The sequence below is a fragment of the Tachypleus tridentatus genome, chromosome 6 (genome assembly GCF_004210375.1).
Source record: "Tachypleus tridentatus isolate NWPU-2018 chromosome 6, ASM421037v1, whole genome shotgun sequence".
Classification (NCBI taxonomy): domain Eukaryota; kingdom Metazoa; phylum Arthropoda; class Merostomata; order Xiphosura; family Limulidae; genus Tachypleus; species Tachypleus tridentatus.
In genome coordinates, this window is record NC_134830.1 from 52953167 (window position 1) to 52972978 (window position 19812).

Genomic DNA, 19812 nt, shown 5'->3' on the forward strand with positions numbered 1-19812 from the left:
ATTATACCGTCCCCACGGTTAAAATGGCAAGTATATTTAGTGTGACAGGAATTCGAAACAGGGACCCTCAGATTACGAGTCGAGCGCCTCAACCACCTTGCCATGCCTCAAAATTTGTAGCTAAAGATAAGAGATAAATCTGAAATGTTGTTTTTACATACTTTTCTTTTAAAATCTGAAACTAACAAATTAGGAAGGATTTGAAAATCAAAACCATGTGCAGCTTATGTGATCATACAACTTTACTGAATCACCAACATCTATCTTGTAACGGGATAATATACTGTAGAATAAACAAATATTTGTTAAGTGTCTTTATTCCTAAAATATATAAAATATATAAGTGTGCTCTTACAGATGGTATTTAAGGTGAGTCGTACACAATAAAGAATTGTATAATGTTTTATCATTTTATTTAATTATTTAAGTCCACTGAAAAATGTTTCGCGTCATAAGGAACTTTTTGATAGAAGAGTTTTGAAAAAAAAACTCTTACAAAAGCTTTTGCAGGGGTAAAAAAAATTACAAAAGCAAAGCTTTATTATTACCGTTTTATTTTTTGTTGATGACCGTGCAATTTTTTTACGATAAAATCAGCTGAGAAAAATTAGTTAATAAAAGCAGGGCAAGGACATTCATCTACGCCACGTTTCACCAACATGTCTACAAGGGCTAATTGCTATGGGACACATTCTGAGCTTATCCGCTAGGTGGCTGCGTTTGCGTAGTTCCTAGAGGCGTAGGAATATGACAAAAGTTTCAACCTGAGTGATTTGGCAAGAATTTAATGGCGAATTTGTAACGTAATTACCTGTAGCCTTGACGTATCTTTCAACAACGGTTTAACATATGAACGAAGTTAAAAAACGAAATTTGATAGTGATTAAGTACTGTTGGACGAGCATTTCAGCACTTGAAAGGTAGGTTTATAATCATTGAAGATGCAGATTAATGTAGGTCAACCAAACCAGTATTCTGTCATAATGTATACGTCGGTATTTACAAAATAAATTCTTATAAGGCGCTCTTAGCATAACTAGTTTTTTAAATGCTCTTGATTACCATGATTACAATCAGGGTCTGTTATGTGAAATAAATAAGCAATATTAATATAAACAATTTGTCGTTTAAATGAATAAGTACATTAATGTTAATACAAATTATAAAGATAATTCTTATTAGTAAAGGCTCAATTCAATTATTGTAATAATACGGTTCAACAAATTAAGCTAGTTCACGCCGTAACAGATGTTATTCAAGGAGCTAATATAAATAAGGTCTCGACCACAACTACAACTGTGGTATCCCAGTCGACTAGTGATTTTTATTTCTCCGTCAAATGATTCCAAAACTAAATGTAAGTAAGTAATTATTAATAAACCCTTGCAAATTTTTCCTACCCAGTTATTCCCCATGTATAATCAATGCAACTGTAATAAATTGTTTTCGAGTTTTTGTACCCCGTGATTTCGATGTATAAAACCTACGGTAATTTACGGAAATATTGTTCGTAAATTGTTTGAAATCAAACATAACATGCTTTCATTATACAATGTTCGGAAAGTTACTGTGCAGTGTTGTCTGTTAATAAATAGATAAGTGCACAGTGACTTTCCGAACACCCTGTAGAATACTAAATGTCATTAAATGAAAACTCATTCTTAAATTTCAACACTGTAAATGTAAAATCGTTAAAATTAAAAAAAAAAAAGAATAAGTAGGATAGAAACTGTGTGAAAACAAAATACTTGATAAATTAAGGGCATATTTAAATGATGTGTTTATCACTAAATTCCATATTTTTGGTTTATTAACGCACATCCTGTGCAACTCTTGGGTGGCTCCTATTAATGAACAATATAATTGACTGCCATATTATAACTCCCACACAGTTTAAAGTATGAGCATGTACAGCAACACGTTTCGATCTCGCGACTCGCAGATTAGGAGTCGAATTCGATAACTATCAGGCCATCTTTTCACGAACCATCAAAGCAATTATAGGTTAAAGCTTTATGCAAATATAGTCCGTCTGACATTGTTAAGTGTGTTTGTAGTTAAGCATAAATCTACATAAAGGGCTGTTTATGCTGCGCTCACTACAGGTATCGAAGCTAGGTTTTCAGAAGTATAAGACTTCAGACTTGTCACTGGGAAGCAACACCGTTTCGGGTTGTTAAATGATAATGTTAACAAAACTTTAACTTCTCAAGTTAAATTCCAGAAGCATTTTTTCTCCTAAAAGAAAATAATATTAAAACTTTCAAATGTTAAAGACTTGAAAAATAGGTGTATTTTACTTCGAGGGGGTGGCATTCCATCAAACTGGCCGAAGTGATGCGTCGAATCCAGGAAGTTCTAGGCCTCACTGTTGATTTGAACGTCAGTAATACAAATGAAACTGCGAATCTTACCTAATCTGTTTGGCTGTAATATATAAGTTGGAATTAACACAAAAGATTCAGTATTTCATTGATTGTAAGGAAAAGCAAAAAAAAAAAAAAAAGAATCACGTGTATTTGCTAATGTAGATTATAATGTATAAAATGCTGTTCTTGTTTATTTGCTATTAAACACAGTCACGTAATGAATTGTTTTTGTTTTCCGAATTTCGCTTAAAGCTGCGTGAGGGCTATCTGCACCAGCCGTCCCTAATTTAGCAGTGTGTGACTAGAGGAAAGGCAGTTAGTCATCATCACCCACTGCCAGCTCTTGGGCTACTCTTGTACCAACGAATAGTGGGATTAACCGTATAATTATAATGCCCTCACGAGTGAAAGGGCGAGCATGTTTGGTGTGACGGGAATTTGAACACACGACCCTCAGATTAAGAGTCAAGTGTCTTAACCACCTGGCCATGCTGGACTCACGCAGTGATTAACGGTGATGTACCCATCACATTTATCGATTCCCCTCGGTTGACTCAGCAGATAGCCCGATGTGGCTTTGCTGTAAGGAAAACACACTTGCAGTTATCGAAACCGCATTTATAGGGTTATGCATCTTCAGACTTAGCTTTGAGCCGCCAGGGCAAAAAGTAATAGCGTTATTCTTTTGAAATATTATATAGTGTGTTTTTATAGCAAGCCCACATCTGCATACCTGCTGTATCCAAAGGAATCGAACCCTTGAATTTAGTGTAGTAAATAGTATACTGAGACGAAATGTGTTTTAGGTTTTGAATATCAAACATTTTAGTGCATTTTTAATTCTGTTATTCATGGTCCGGTGGTTAACAAGCAGGGCTTAGACCCGAGATTCCACAGTTTGCGCTCCACACTACTGAAACAACAAAAAAGAAAATGCGTTCTACATGTTCGGACAGTGGGTAATGTTGGCTAACTGCGCAGGAGGTGTATCAAATGTACGATCCAGTTAAATTTTTTTTTAATTTCGCGCAAAGCTACCCAAGAGCTATCTGCGCTAGCCTCGCTCATTTAGCAGTGTAAGACTAGAGGGAATGCAGCACCCACCGCCAACTCTTGGGCTACTCTTTTATCAACGAATAGTGGGATTGACCGTCACTTTATAATGTCCCCACGGCTGGGTAGGCGAGCATGTTTGGCGCGACCGAGATTCGAACCCGCGCCCCTCGGATTACGAGTCGAACGCCTTAACACGCTTGACCATACCGAGCCTACGATCCAGTTAAGGTACTTTGTACCTGTAGATTGCTATAGATGTGGAATTCTTGTATTCAGAAGGTTTGCGAACCTATGCTCCATTTTATCTCTTCAAAATTATTAAATGTTAAAGCAGATAGCCATCGACTAGTTTTTTTATGAAACATTAAATAAAACAAAGAATATTTTCTGAAGTACCTCGTTACAATTACATGCCCACAGAGCTATTTTCAGTTTTTAAATAATATAGTGTGAACGCATTGATTACAGAGAAGTTGAGTACGTTATGTGAAAACGATTTTGTGGCCTTACAAAATCGTTACAATTCATGCCGCCCCGTCTGGTCATATAAAGCTATTTTCAGTTTTTAAATAATTTATTGTGAACGCATTGATTATATAGAGGTTGAGTACGTTATGTGAAAACGATTTTGTGGCCTCACAACATTGTTACAATTTATGCCGCCCCGTTTGGTCATGTTCTGTCTGATGACCATGGACTGACTACCCTTTCAGTCATCGTGATGACGAGAAACCCACTTGAAGTAAAAATGTAAAAGTGTTAATACTTATACCAGTCGTCCTGAGATACCCTTTCAGTCATCAGTCTTTTGACTAACCACTACCCTACTATAATACATGATTGGAAATTGTACCTTGTAATGAATACTTGATATTGTACATTGTAAAATGGGGGTTCGGGAAGCAAGAATGTCTAAACATTTTCATTTATTGGTGGCACTACCAAACGATTGTCCTAGGTACTGTAACTGAGTGGAAACCACACAATTTAATCATCACTTTGATAGCTCAGAAAGGAAGGGTCGCAACACCTTTTCAACCTTTCGATTAAATCACCGTTGTTGTTTGGAGTTAAGCACAAAGCTATACAGTGAGCTATTTGTGCTCTGCCTATCACGGGTATCGAAACTCTATTTATAGAGTTGTAAGTCCACAGACTTACCACTGAGCCACTGGGGAGCCTAAGATACAGTCTCATCTGGTAGCTTGTAATTTCGACTAATTGATTACTTACCACTTGAGAAAATCAAAAATTGAGTAATGTGGGATTGGTATTAGATATTTTTGGTCTCGGAATGGATGGGTACATTTTTGTATTACAAAGGTTTCCACTTTGCCCGCCAATCACCTGTTGATTTAACTGCACCTTTCTTTTGATTCTCGACTCTAGTAGTTTGCCACCTCCCTACTCATAGAAACTCTTCGCCTTCTTTTCAACTTGACTTTCCTCTTCACTCATCAGGAGTAGCTGTACCACGTGCTAGCAACTTGTTGCATATTGATGCTGTCTGCTGATCAATAGAAATAACTGCAGTACTCGTTGGCAGGGTTGGTCACATTGGTGATCTCACTAATTAATGGACGTAGCTGTCCCACCTATTGGTATCATCTCAGTGTCTTTTGCCATCCAATGGTAACCATCCTCTGACTTGTGGCTATTGATAATTGCCTCTCGTTGCAGTGAGGATTAACACAACTTCATTGGTTGTCAACATTATCTTCACCAATGGTCATCGTCTCATCTGTTGGTGGAACAACTTATGCTTGTGGAACGTATCCACCCGAATTGGGGTCATGTTTCTTTAGTTGCTGAGTGCCATGAATTCCTGTAAAAACTGCCTATTCAGTGATGTGGATTTTTATGCTGTCTATGCCTTCAAAAGGTTGAAAAGGTTTTCTGAATGCCTCATGCACCCAGTATTCCTTGCTGTCTTTCCTTAATTCTTAATTACAGTGTAATGGTCTCAAGGGAAACTTGCGTAACTAGCGCAAGTCTGAGATTCAGGAAAGGACAGCACCTGGAGACGACCTTTTCTGCAGACCTTGTCCAGGCACCAGGTTCATATCTCCCTCTAGGTTGAACACTCGATTCCGTTTAGAGAGCACCATCTTTACCTGTGACAAACATAATACCTTTTTGAGCATTCAGAAAGTCTAATTATTAAACCATCTCAAAGAGAATGTAGTATTCTGCAATACTTGTATCCTTGGTCATGGAACTAAAATTCTTTCTACTCTAAATATTATATTCCCGGCCAAACAGTCTTTCCCACAGAGCACTTAGTTAGACCCACTACTTGAAGGTTAGAAGATTATCAGAATATGGAGTAAAAATGCAATCCCATTCTACAGCCAGTTAATCAGTAGTTTTACATTTCCACAAGCAAAATATAGTTCAGTAACAAAACAATTACACAAGAAGGGCAAGTGTTCAGTAAGAGGTATAAATTACTCTCACAATATTTCAAAACCCAATGTACATGAAAAACCTGTAAACATTCTAAAACTATGTTTTACAAGGGTAAACATAGCTTTAAATGCAAAATACATAAACAAGGCAAACTTTAGACACTAAAATACCTCACATTCAAGGTGTGTGTCCACTGAGCGTCGAGCGGTAGGGACACACTTGCTCTTCACTCTCATTTGATTCGCCAGCAAGAAATATAACTTTTTATTTCTTGGCGTCACGTGCTATTTTTTCCTGCAGAAAATCAGTTAACTGCTAATTAGCGAACCCATACTTTTCAAGACGGGAAAAGTTAAAATGTTATTTGTATCTACGCGTTGTAACTAAGAGTTCTTTAAAAGAACTACAAAACTTGTATCTTAATTGAAGGAGTAGCAGGTACACAGTATTGTTACATACTACTCTGGTCCAGTGTATTTTTTTATGAAATAATATGAACATCTGTTTTGTTCTCAAAGTGTTTGAGGTATGCAACGTTTGAACGGATGTTATGGAGTAACTTGTGTACACGTAACTGGTTTCTCTCTCTCTCTCTTTTTTCAGGCTGACTTTTGTTTTTGATCTTTGTATTCATAGATTATCATTTGTTACAATTACACCACTTTAATTATTACACACAAAACAAACCAATATCAAGGTTCGTTGTAATGATTGTTTTTTATATGAAAGTTCCTGGATTCTTTCTCAAACAACCATGCTTTCCTCATGGTTAATGAGATGTATGATGTTCAAGGTGGGGTCACCTCAACATTTTTATTCCTTGGTAGATGGAAAGTTAATTGATTATTTTTAATTGAGCACAAAGCTTCACAGTGGACTATCTGTGCTCTGCCCACCACAGGTATCGAAACTCGGTTTTTAGTAGTGTGAGTCCGCATACATACCGTTATGCCACTAGGGGGCGGATGGAAAGTAAACAGCAAATGTTGTTTATGAAAAAGCTTTGTAATAATTTCAAAATTTTGTGATAAAGTTTAAGTTTAGGTTATCACTTTGAAATGTATGCTTGTTGTTAAACTCACACTGTTTTAATTAAGTATAGACATTCCCCTGCAGGCAGCTGACGGGTATTTTAGCTTGTGCATGCATATATATATGTATATATACAAAATGTTGACATTTTGACATTATTCATAATACAAACAAATGTGAGGTTTATTGTAACGCGATATATATATTTCATATAGTATCACCACTTAGGCATTACCAATATTACAACACATTTTATGTCCGGCATAGCCAGGTGGTTAAGGCACTTGACTCGCAATCTGAGAGTCGCGGGTTCGAATTCCCGTCACACCTTTCAGCCGAGAGGGCATCATAATGTTACGGTTAATCCCACTATTCATTGGTACAAGAGTAGCCCAAAAGTTGTCGGTGGGTGGTGATGACTAGCTGCCTTCCCTCTAGTCTTACACTGCTAAATTAGGGACGCCTAGCACAGATAGCCCTCGAGTAACTTTGCGCGAAATTCAAAACAAACCAAAACCAACATATTTTACTGTTTTATGTCGGACTGAGAAAAAGCAAAGAACAGTTTAACTAAGGATTTACATATTGCTATATATTTAGCGTAAGAAACTTGTGTATAATGAAAGGCATCAAGAAAATATTTGATTAAAAATCTTTAGAATTTTTTTCAGTTTCATCAAACGAGACTTAAATAGATAATTAGAAGTCTCAAACTTAGTTGTTGGTAAGTTAAAATAATATGGATAAACCGATAAAGAATAAGATAAACTATCGTCTTTGAACTGTGTGTATTTTATTACAAATATCAAGACAAAATTACTTGAATCGTGGATTTTTTGGTGAATGTGGTTTGTGTACGAATTTTTGTTTGTTTGTAGTCAAACACAAAACTACACAATGGGCTATTTGTGCTGGACAAACCATTTAAAGTTTGAAATGAAAGAAGTGGAATTCTTAAATTACGAATTCCATTTATTAACTTTTTTACTGTTATCCAACTAATAATGGTTTATTATTAACAACAGAGTTGCACTACGAGATATTTGTACAATGCCCATCGCATCTGAGACATGGACAACCTGGCGTAAGCTGGAGATCGCGGGATCGAAACCCATCACCCTTCATGCTCGCTCTTTCAGTTATGAGCGTGTTATAATGTGACAGTTAGTCATACTGCTTGTTTATTTATGCCAGTGGTGCTTTTATACATCGTAGAATCGTATCTGAGTGTAGATGTACTGGAGATGGCATTTGGTTCGTAAGGATCGTAAAGGTGTTTATGACAGTTGGTTCTTGAAGGAGGGGTCCGGTATGGCCTAGCGCGTTAAGGCGTACGCTTCGTAATCTGAGGGTCGCGGGTTCGCGCCCGAGTCGCGCCAAACATGCTCGCCCTCCCAGCCGTGGGGGCGTTATAATGTGACGGTCAATCCCACTATTCGTTGGTAAAAGAGTAGTCCAAGAGTTGGCGGTGGGTGGTGATGACTAGCTGCCTTCCCTCTAGTCTTACACTGCTAAGTTAGGGACGGCTAGCGCAGATAGCCTTCGAGTAGCTTTGCGCGAAATTCAAAAACAAACAAACCATATATAAGTAACTTGTGTACATCCCTAATACTGGACTTCTCTTTTCCCTATAAATAAAAAGCTGTGAAAAATTAGTTGTGTAAGTGTGTGTGTGTTTCTTACAGCAAAGCCACATTAGGCTATCTGGTGAGTCCACCGAGAAAAGTTAGTTCAGGGGTCACTTTGACTAAGACTAAATCACCTTTAAATAATCATCATAAAATCAAACGTTGCACAAAGTAAATGTGAATATTAGTTTGTTATTAAAGTTACTCCGTTACAAAGTATTTTTTTTTTAATTATAGCTACATCAGCTTTACAAAAACACCAACTTATTATTATAATAAAGACTACTACATCAGGTCATGCAAAATTTTCCTTCACATGTATTGTATCTCGTTTTTAATATTGTTGTAATTGTAACAGCGCTGGTGGATTTCTTGAGTATTGTTTGTTTCAGTTTTGATATTTATAATTCCTGGGCAAAGACAAATAAGGGGTTATCTAGGATATGTAGTCTTTAATTTTAACTAACAGTAGAGAGCGAAGATTGCTCAACCTTTTTGACCCCTACGAACTCACTCACGAATTAATCCTCCTGAACTCCTTCAAGAGTTTGTTTGTTTTGGAATTTCGCACAAAGCTACTCGAGGGCTATCTGTGCTAGCCGCCCCTAATTTAGCAGTGTAAGACTAGAGGGAAGGCAGCTAGTTATTACCACCCACCACCAACTCTTGGGCGACTCTTTTACCAACGAATAGTGGATTGACCGTCACATTATAACGCCCCCACGGCTGAAAGGACGAGCATGTTTGGCGCGACAGAGATGCAGATTACAAGTCGCACGCCTTAACACGCTTGGCCATGCCGGGCCCACTTATATACGGAGTTCTTGCACTATATTTTATTGGCTTGTGAATGTAACAAAATGGGACTATCCCTCCATTAATAAAAAAACATACATAATTATTCTAAGTGATTATTGTTATTTTATGAAAAACTCTAATCGTGTTATCTTGTCGTGAATTCGTATTATGCAAACCACTTTTTTATTATTGTTCTGTCACGAATAATCTTACTATAGTGTGTATTAATTAATGTATATTTAAATCAGTACTGTCACAGTTTCAGATATAATTGACAAGAATGTCGGCAGAAGGCCATACTAATCATCCGGTCGAAACCATTGACCCACAAGTCAGTGAGGAAGAGGTGGAAAAATGTTCACCATCTTTGCCAGCATCACATAAGACGCCTAGTGGAGAGGACGATGCAGCTTCCAAGAAGAAACTCTTGCGGACTTTAAGTCGCAAGGGAACAGAAAACCTAAAAGAATTGGTCAGGTGTTCCATCTGCCTTGACCGACTGTCTATCCCCAAGATGCTGCCTTGTCAACATACTTTCTGTCTTCTCTGTATCCAGAATTGTATTGTGGGATCTGGCGAGGCTGCCAGGTTACGCTGTGCTCAATGTCGATCAGAAATCACATTTCCAAAGGAAGGAGTTTCTACACTTCCTGGTAACATTTATCTTCAGTCAATCCTGGATCTACTCGACTCAGACTACGCAGCCTTTGATGAGTTTGTTCGATGTGCATTTTGTCAGACCATTTGTGACGTCAGTGTCTGTGAGCATTGTAGCAATGCCTTTTGTTCGCTGTGTCTAGATCGCCACGTGGATGATTTAAAGAAACAGTTAGGCCAAATTTCTGAACAGCTGCAAGAGGTGACAGATAGGCTTCAACAGCGAGAGAAGTCTTTCCAGGTATATTGAAGTTATCTTTAAGGAGTCTTGTGGCTAATATTGTTCGAAATAATTGCATTATTGTAATTGCAGAACCCGTTCTAATATTACAGTTTTTATTAAGATCGTGCTTATACGACTATGGGAGTATTGTTTCTTTGTAATTATGCTTTGTAATGGGTTATTTATGCTCTGCACACCACGGGTAACGAGACCCGGCCGGATGCTGCTGTACCACTGGGGGGGGGGGTTGGCTGCTGTTAAGCTCAAGGTTACACATTGGATTTATAGCCCATAAGTTTAGTTATAAGCCCTTAAGGCTATAGCTCATTCAATTGTGGGGGAAGGGGGTGATTACCGAAATAACTACTTATGTTGTAGTAACAACTGGAATTAACAGTTTGGGTTTAAACGTTTCGCTTTTTTTTTTTCAGGTAATTTGCAGAAAAGAAAAATCATGGTATGAAAACAAAATTGAAGGTAATTAAAATACATTATTCAATTAAATGGTTTGATTTGAAAAACAAACAGGCAGTGATATAATATTCTTCAAATGTACTTTGTGAAGTCATTGTACATGTGGTTTTTGTTATTAATTAAAGGTAAATTAATTAATTAAAGATCAACAATAATTTAAATAAATTGTGTTATTTGGATCCATTAGGTGTTAATTTCAAGCGCATGCTTGAGATACAAACATTCCAGGAATTCGTTTTTAAATTGCGCGGATGCGGATGCGGTATTTGTAGAACAAGGAATTAATAATTATTGTCTGCTTTGATCTTCCACGAGATTCAGTTATAACTCTGTTCAATATGTTTATTCCCAAATATTCAATCGAAACTATAAAATAATCTCTCTCTCTCTTTTTTTTTTTTTTTTTTTGCAAACCTAATCAAAAACTTGTCCAGTCCAAGCATTATAATCAAGATTTATATCGCCTCCTACATAACTGGTGTTTGATTCTGGCCCCATAACTCAACCTTTTCTATTACCTATAGCTTTAGAAAAACATATTTATCTCTCATTATCCGGAACCAAGATTTATTATATTTTACTTATCAGTTGCAGCCTTTGAAATAAAGCTTGTCTTTCCTTTGACCTACCTCAGATATTGAAAGCATGAACTATTTTCCCGAGAATCTGGGCCTGTGCTCATAAGTACAAGACCTGTCATGTCTACTAGTAAGTTCTAATCGTAGAACCAAGACCTGTAATTCCTACTAGTCACTTTAGAACCAAGACTTATTCTACTAGTTAGTCTTAGAACCAAGACTTATTCTACTAGTTAGTCTTAGAACCAAGACCTGTCATCCCACTAGTCAGTCTTGGCATTAGAAATAAAGCAAAAACCTGACATCTGTAGCCTTAGAACCAAAACCTGTTATCCCGACTATTGAGTTATAACTCTAGAACCAAGACAAGTGACAGTCGGATGGAGGTAAGTTCGAGGTTAGCCTGCGTTATGCTTTTGTCTTCTTGAATAAGACGCTTTACTCCACTTGTTCCAGTCTATCCAGCTGTTAGGTTAGGGCTAAACTGCAGTTAACGGCCATCACTTTCATATAGAATTGTTTACCGTTCTCAGCCGCTTCTACTGCTGAGACTGGAGTTCGAACGAACTGGCTTTAGGTGCCTTGTTTATTTTACAAAGAATGACATTTTGATTTATGTTGTATTTATATTTTGTAACAGGAATCTTTACTGAAATTGAAGGAAGAAATTCACGAGGCTGCAGACAAGCGCATTAAGAAAATCCTTGATATCGAAACACGTTTACTGAGAAATGTCGACCAGGTTATGATTAATGAAGATACTAGGTGGAGAGAGTCAGTGAAAAAACTCGATAACACTGCTCAAAATATTCAAGAGATCGTTAATAAAAAGTTTGACGAAGCAAGTACGTCATCAGAAAAGGTACAGCGACTGTTGAGTTTGAAGTTCTTTTTTGCTTTCAGTTTCTTGTGATGTATTTTGCAGCATTGTCTCGTTCTGAGTTGACCTCTTTCTTCAGTGTGGTATAAAGTTAACTCGTATGTGGTATTGTTTGGTATTATAATGTGTAGGTAACGCAAGCGTTTGTTTGTTTTGAATTTTGCGCAAAGCTATACGAGATCTATTTACGATAGCGTCCCTAATTTAGCGCCATAAGACTAGAGGTAAGACAGCCAGTCATCACCATCCATCGCCAACTCTTGGTTTACACTTTTTACCCACAAATAGGGGGTATTGACCGTCAAATTATATAGCTCCGACGGCTGAAAGGGCGAGCATGTTTGGTGTGACAGGGATTCGAACCCGCGACTCTCAGATTACGAGTCAAGCGTCCTAACTACCTGGCCGTGCAGGGCAGATAACGCAATAGGTTTAAGTATTTTGTAAATATTGTTTGTTGTGGTGTTTAAGCAACATAGTATAATGTTATGATGTTAATTACGTATTTGCTACAGGTCCAGTAGGTGGTGGTATAGTTTATTATACTGTGTTGGAAATCTAACTTTAATTAAGCCTGGGTTCGTTTAAAACACGAAACAACCATTACCTAAAGCGAGTTCACTGACGAAACCTATGGTAACCAAAAATGTTAGAAACTTATAACCATGCAAAGTGGTAAATGACGAATAGATGTTTTAACGTTTCGGGTCGTTACGGCTTCCCTCTGGTGGTTGTAAAGTCTGATGGAACTGAAAGTTTGATGCTACAAGAATTATTAAACAAGGAACTTTCAAAATGATCACTGTATCAAAGATGTAAAGAAACATACACGTAACTACTCGCTAATCATTATTGTTTTAGAACTAGAATAATATATATATATAACGTTTAAAGAAAGTAGTATGTTTCAAACTTAACCAATAGGTGGCATTAGGCTTATAAATAAAAGTAGTAATTAAATATGTAAGTTTCAATTATAATTAAAAGTTGTTAAAAATGTTCGTAACAGTAACAGGTAACGAGGGTTCTGTGCACTGTTGCTAGGCAAAATTGTCACGTGCCTTAAGTTCAAATGAGTGGCTTCCGAAATCGAAAAATAAAATATATTACAAAAGTTTGTTTATTTAACGTCAGAATTTTAGTAATTAACATTTGTGTGTTTTATATTTTCTGAATGTTGACTTTCTTTATGACCTATGCATTTTAACGAAGAATCAAGATTAATTTGTTTGTTTTGAATTTCGTGCAAAGCTACGCGCTAGCCGTTCTTAATTTAGCAGTGTAAGACTAGAGATAATGCAGTTAGTTACCATCATCCATCGTCAACTTTTGGGCTACTCTTTTACCAAGAAATAGTAAGATTGACCATCATGTTATAACGTCCTTACGGCTGAAAGGGAGAGCATATTTAGTGTGATGGGGATTCGAACCCGTGGCCCACAGATTACGAGTCGAGTGCCCTAACCACCGGACCATGCCAGACGAATCAAGGTTAATATGACCAAACCATTGGGTATTTTAAATTATATTATAAAACAATTCCTTCATATTTAAAGTTAGACTCTTATTTCTAGACATTAATTTTCACCACTGTTGTGATTTTGTTGGGTGTATAAAGCACAGAAATAATTAATGAGAACATGAAATTTTAGATGCATTGCTCTTATTAACCACAGATGACATGAATAGAAATTAGTTACTGGAAACTTATGATTAAACGAACCTTACGTTCGTGATTCGTGAATCAAAAATGTTTGTTCCCAAATGTACGTATCAAATGGTTAAAGTTTGTTTGTTTGTTTTGGAATGTCGCACAAAGCTACCCGAGTGCTATCTGTGCTATCCGTCCCTAATTTAGCAGTGTAAGACTAGAGGGAAGGTAGCTAGTCATCATCACCCACCGCCAACTCTTGGGCTATTCTTTTACCAACGAATAGTGAGATTGACCGTCACATTATAATGCCCCCACGGCTGAAAGGGCGGGCATGTTTGGTGCGACGGGGATGCGAACCCGCGCAAATGGTTAAAGAATGACCATTCTGACAGCAGTGTCAAGTCAATGGGAGTCAGTAGAAACAAAATGACGAACTTTACGTTTTATTCAAGAGTATTGTGCTAATGGAAATAAGATGATTATGAAAGGTCGTTTAAGTATGTGTAAACATGTAGCATTAATACAGTTTTATGTATATTGTAATTATATTTTAATATTTTGGCTTTTTACTACTGAAAATATATATACATATATAACACCGATATATCATTTACAACACTGCCAAATCCACAGTTTTGAATGTTCGAAATAATTCTCAACAGAAGAGAAATCTTGAAACAAGACTTCATGACATATTCAAATATGTATGCAATAATAGTTGACGAGGGGTTTGAATACAGTGGCCAAATATCAAATTACCTATCTCAGCAAAATGAGGTAAAAGATGTAGCTAGGTAAATATAAAAGGTGCTATTTCATGAGTAGTGTCATGTATATAACTTTATTTTATTACTGTTACACGATTTGTCATGCGTGAATTTCATTACATCTGAATGACCACCTGATTATATGATGTCAGACAATTCTAGAAGATCTGAGAACAGTGTCGAAATTGTATTATGCGATGTCAGAACAATGTCATGTTTTCAGAACTATGCTACATAGACAACGTCAGAAGAATATAATATGATTTCTAAACAACAAATTATTTCAGAACAATGTCATGTATACAGTGTCAGAATAGTATTAGATGTTGGAACAATATTCTATGATGTAAAACAAACTAGACATGAAAATCACAGCATCTTTAGTAAAATGAAATTGATGCAGACTTGTAGCTTTAAATTTGTTAGTTTTTCACTTGGAATTGTAGAGAAAAATAGAGAAATATATGTAAAAATTGAACCAATTTCTCTATAGAATCAGTTACAGATAAAGTGTTCAACTAAGAGATTGAAAAGCATTAACACAACACATAATGTTCTTTATGATTTCAAAATCATATATGTAAGCCAGAAAAACCAAATGTCTTTTATACTGGTAATAATATTTTGAATAGTTTTGTAACTTGACGATTAAATTAAATTGTTTTTGGAGGCTTGCATTACGTTAGTTGGCAGTTTCTTTATGATTAACCTAAGCCTATGGTGTATCGTGTCCTTTGATATTATGCATTAATATAGTTATTTTTATTTTACAGGTGAGTATTTTTCTAGGTCTACACCGCGAATCTTCGGATTTAATAACAGATGTGTCTTCTAGTTGCCAGACAAGGATGTCATTTGATCCTCAGTCGTTTAATTTGGTTACCGTAAGGAAAGAATCTTACGAAGAAGGAGAAGAAAGTGAATCCAATGTCAGCATACCACATTCATGTCCCTCTGGTGGAATAGCAAAGAACGAAGAAAATCCCAAAATAAAAGATTGGGCTGAAGCACATTCTCGTCTTTACAGGTCAAAATCCTTTGTTCCCAAAATGCGAATCGGCACCAGTCACCTTCAGAGACCATCTGGTATTGCTGCGTCTCCCTGGTCAAATGAATTATTCGTTGTTAGCATGGACAACCATCGTGTTCTTGTATTTGATATTAATAGCGGAAAGTATCTTCGTTTTTTTGGCACCAGGGGCCAAAAACCTGGTGAGTTTCTTTGCCCATTCGGCATTGCTTTATCACAGACAGAGCAAACAATTCTGGTCACAGATAAGTGGAAGCATTGCATCCACGTCTTTAATAAAGATGGGAGGTTCCAGAAACAGATTGGCATGAAAGGTAGGTCACCTGGACACTTCAGGAGCCCAGAATCTATCTCTGTTGACCATAATGGAAAAATCTATGTGTGTGATACTTGCAATGACAGGATTCAAGTTTTCGATAAAGAGGGCGCTTTTGTATGTGAGATGGGTGTCAAATCTCTAACTGAAGGTGGGAGTGTTCGACAGCGTAGCATGTTCCACGAACCCACAGGGATTGCTGTTACTCCTGATGGCCAAAGAGTGGTCGTTTCAGATTTCGGAAATCATAGAATTCACGTTTTTTCGTCCAACGGAGACTTGCTGTTTACATTTGGTCAGAAAGGTACTCAACGTGGACAGTTCATCCGTCCAGAATGTGTAGCAGTAGATAGCAAAGGGTTCATCTTTGTTGGTGATAGCGGAAACGGACGTGTTCAAATCTGTCGACCAGATGGACGATTTATTCGTTCGTTTGGCAGTAAAGGATGTCACAGCGGACAGTTTAGTTGGATATCCGGAATAGCAATCTTAAATAACTATGATATTGTAGTAACCGACTTCAAAAATCACTGTGTTCAAATATTTTAGGACAAATAAGCCAGTTGTTATTCTTGTAAATCAAGAAATTTCAGAAACCTTCTAATAGTAAAAATTGTGATATGTTTAAAAAGCTTACAGCAGAATCAATGTGAAATTACTTTGTTCTATTTTTCAATAAAAAAGTTCACTTCTAACTGTTAAATACTAGACTTTTTTAAGACTAACGCGTTTTTAACTCACTAAAAGTGTTATATATTAAACCTAATGATTAAAGACAGCTCCAATATTTGAAAGTGGATGAAACGTTAAACACTAAATAAACGTGTAAATAAAGCCTTGTTTTTGTTTGTTTTGGAATTTCGCACAAAGCTACTCGAGGGCTATCTGTGCTAGCCGTCCCTAATTTAGCAGTGTAAGACTAGAGGGAAGGCAGCTAGTCATCACCACCCACCGCCAACTCTTGGGCTACTCTTTTACCAACGAAAAGTGGGATTGACCGTCACATTATAACGCCCCCACGGCTGGGAGGGCGAGCATGTTTAGCGCGACGCGGGCGCGAACCCGCGACCCTCGGATTACGAGTCGCGCGTCTTACGCGCTTGGCCATGCCGGGCCTAAATAAAGCCATTTTTTAATTATAATTTTTGACGTCTGCCATATTCTTCAGAAATTTCTGGTATGAAACCTGACTTAACGTTAGATTCATAACCAGTTTCTGTTGATGCAATTTAACGTTAGACTGATATCCACTTTCTGTTACTGCAATTTAACGTTAGACTGATAGCCATTTTTTGTTACTAAATCTAAAAGTTAGACTAATAGCCACTTTCTGTTACTGTAACTATTTCTTTTGATGGTTTTGTATTTAAATGAAATCGCCATTTCATTTAATGAAATGAAATCAAATGAAATGGCAATTTAATGAAATGAAATCAAATGAAATGGCAATTTCATTTAAATACAAATTTATTAGCCTAATAGTAATAACCTTTCAAGTTGCTCTGGGGCCTATTAGGCCCAACTTTTCGTAGGAGTGTTAAGCATCACTTCTAGCTATAAATTGTAAAAAAAAAAAAAAAAAAAAAAATGACTAAAGGGTAGTTCAAATGAATAGTTCAAACAGCAGCGTTAGTCACCTGAAGTTGGCCTTTCCAGTCCTGGTTGAGTTATTTGACGTTATGGCCATTTTCTAATTTCAAATCGAACTAGATGGCTTTGATTCTTAAAAGGGAATCACATTAAAAAAGGTCTAATGTATTGATTAAAAACTTAAATAGCATTAACAAGATTAATGGCTTTTAAAAAACTAAAAACATTTCCAAGGTGGACAGTGTTACCATCATGAATAACATTGTCTAACGTCATGGATAAACCTTGGAACAGAACATGTTTAAAATAGTGCTGTCGTTGAGAGTCATAACGACGGCAAGACAGTAAAATGTGACATTTATTGTGACCTGAGTGTTACACAGACAACACATTGGTGCATCAGTCCCAGATAAAAGAAAACAATAAGTTAAAAACTGTGACCAATGCATAGTCTAGAACAGCTTCCTCTTTCCGATCCTTATGGAAGCAAGACGGCCAAAGCCAAATATAGGGTTTTATTTGGAAAAGTTTGTTTTTACGTTGCTTACTCAGAGTCGACTGCCAAATGGCACAGAACCAAGCTCGTTCCCACAAATACCAATGCAGCATGGTATCCAGAAAAATGGATTGAAGTAGATGTTGAAGAAAAATGGGCCAGTCGGTTTTGAATATCGGCGAGAACTGGGTGTGAATAACGTAAAGCGATTCCAGGGCTAGTAGAGAACTAAGCGAGCCAGTATAAATAGTGCAGTTTGAGTACTGCTTAGCTTCTATGTGATCCAGGGCAAGAGAAATGGCATACAATTCAGCAGTGAACACAGAAGCTGTAGAGAGAATTCTGCATGCAAACACTCAACCACAACATAATATGGCAGAGCCCACACAGTCACCTGATTTTGAACCATCTGTATAAATACGAATGGAAGGATGGTTTTAAAGATGTTCAGCAAATAACAGACAGTATTTCCAGGCTGGAGTGACTGCTTTTTTCAGATGACTTAAAGATAGGTCACATTTGGGAGCTGTAAGAAGCCATGGTGGGATGGGCTGACCAGTGGATACAGCAATGTTATCCAAGAACAGACCCAATTCATCCAACTGCATCTGGATAGAAGGCCAAAAGGAGCAATGGCAGATTATCTGTTCTGAAAAAGTATGGCCCATCGAGGAAGGAAAACATAACCCTAGGTGGAATGCTTTGGTAACGAACGAAGTTTAGAAGCATACACTAAAGAGAGTTGCAAACGGGAGAGGTGCAAAGAAGGCTCATGAGACTCTATGTATAAGCTCTGAACTCAGAAAATGCAGAAAGCCCCACTGCAAAACCGAAGTCCTTGGTGATGAATGGGGTCCAGCATCTTTAAGGCTGAAGGTCTGGCAGAGCCATAGACCAGTGATCCATAGTCGAGTTTCAATCGAATAACAGCACGATATATTTTTAGCATAGAACATGGAAGCATAGAAGAGAGAACACGAAGGATGTTCAGTGCTCTTGTGCATTTTACCTGTAGTTGCTTGATGTATGGTATAAAAATCAACTTTGTCTCAGGGGTCACAGGCAGCACAACTTTACCGATACAGAGTTTAGGATCAGGATGAATACCCCGTTGGTGACAAAAGTGCATGCAAACGATTTTATGGAGAGACAGAAGGTAAAGTCCTTTGCTGTGGTCTACTTCAGTAAACGACAGAAGGCAATCTGTAGCTGCCGCTCAATATACCTCATGTTTGAAGACTGACACGAGACTTTTCATTTGGTTTGAGAATGATTCTTTTGGAGGCATAGAGAATAGTGATGGAACGAAGTGCAGCAGGATGACTAATGTTTTGAATCGTCTTCAAATGCTGCACTTTTTTCTTCCAGCCATTTAGGGCAAGAACGAAAGAAGACAACTTCAACAACAATTCCATCGACAACCAACAACCTATCTTTGCAGGTAGAACTGAAAACATCTATTGACCCGAAACACGTAAAAACAGTACTTAAATAATGAGGGTCTGTTTCACACTCATAGGCATCGTGGTCCTTGCCACTGCAACGAGCACACGTCAAGGAACCACGACATAATATCTTCGAGTTACTGAGCCGTTGACACTGAAAACTTCTGAGAGGGTTTGGAATGTATGGCCATACCCTGTAATTAAGATAATCTGCCTTGATGGTGGCCAGGTGGACGTGATAATGTAAATGTCAGAATGAGGACATTGGTCAGCATCGTAATTTCACCTTTGTGAGTGGAGATACGCCTCACTGCAAAAGCTCCTTGGATGAAGAAACCAGCTTGAATCTCTGACTCTGGGATGTTCTTCAAATCCCTCTCAACAATAACTCCTCGTGATGAATTCAAAGT

The 19812-nt window shown here is 37.3% G+C and overlaps 1 protein-coding gene across 1 annotated transcript; it reads left to right on the forward strand.

The window, feature by feature from the left end:
• The first annotated feature begins 716 nt into the window (after positions 1–716).
• Positions 717–16701, forward strand: LOC143252517 (uncharacterized). Its single transcript, XM_076504770.1, has 4 exons — positions 717–920; positions 9552–10190; positions 11865–12086; positions 15299–16701. The coding sequence occupies exons 2-4, from the start codon at positions 9573–9575 to the stop codon at positions 16418–16420; spliced, it is 1962 nt and encodes a 653-aa protein (XP_076360885.1). The 5' UTR covers positions 717–920; positions 9552–9572; the 3' UTR covers positions 16421–16701.
• Positions 16702–19812: the final 3111 nt, after the last annotated feature.

Coding starts and splice junctions, on each gene's coding strand:
- LOC143252517 (XM_076504770.1), top strand. CDS start 9,573: ATGTCGGCAGAAGGCCATACTAATCATCCGGTCGAAACCATTGACCCA. Junction 10,191..11,864: donor AGCGAGAGAAGTCTTTCCAG/GTATATTGAAGT, acceptor ATTTTGTAACAG/GAATCTTTACTGAAATTGAA. Junction 12,087..15,298: donor CAAGTACGTCATCAGAAAAG/GTACAGCGACTG, acceptor TTTATTTTACAG/GTGAGTATTTTTCTAGGTCT.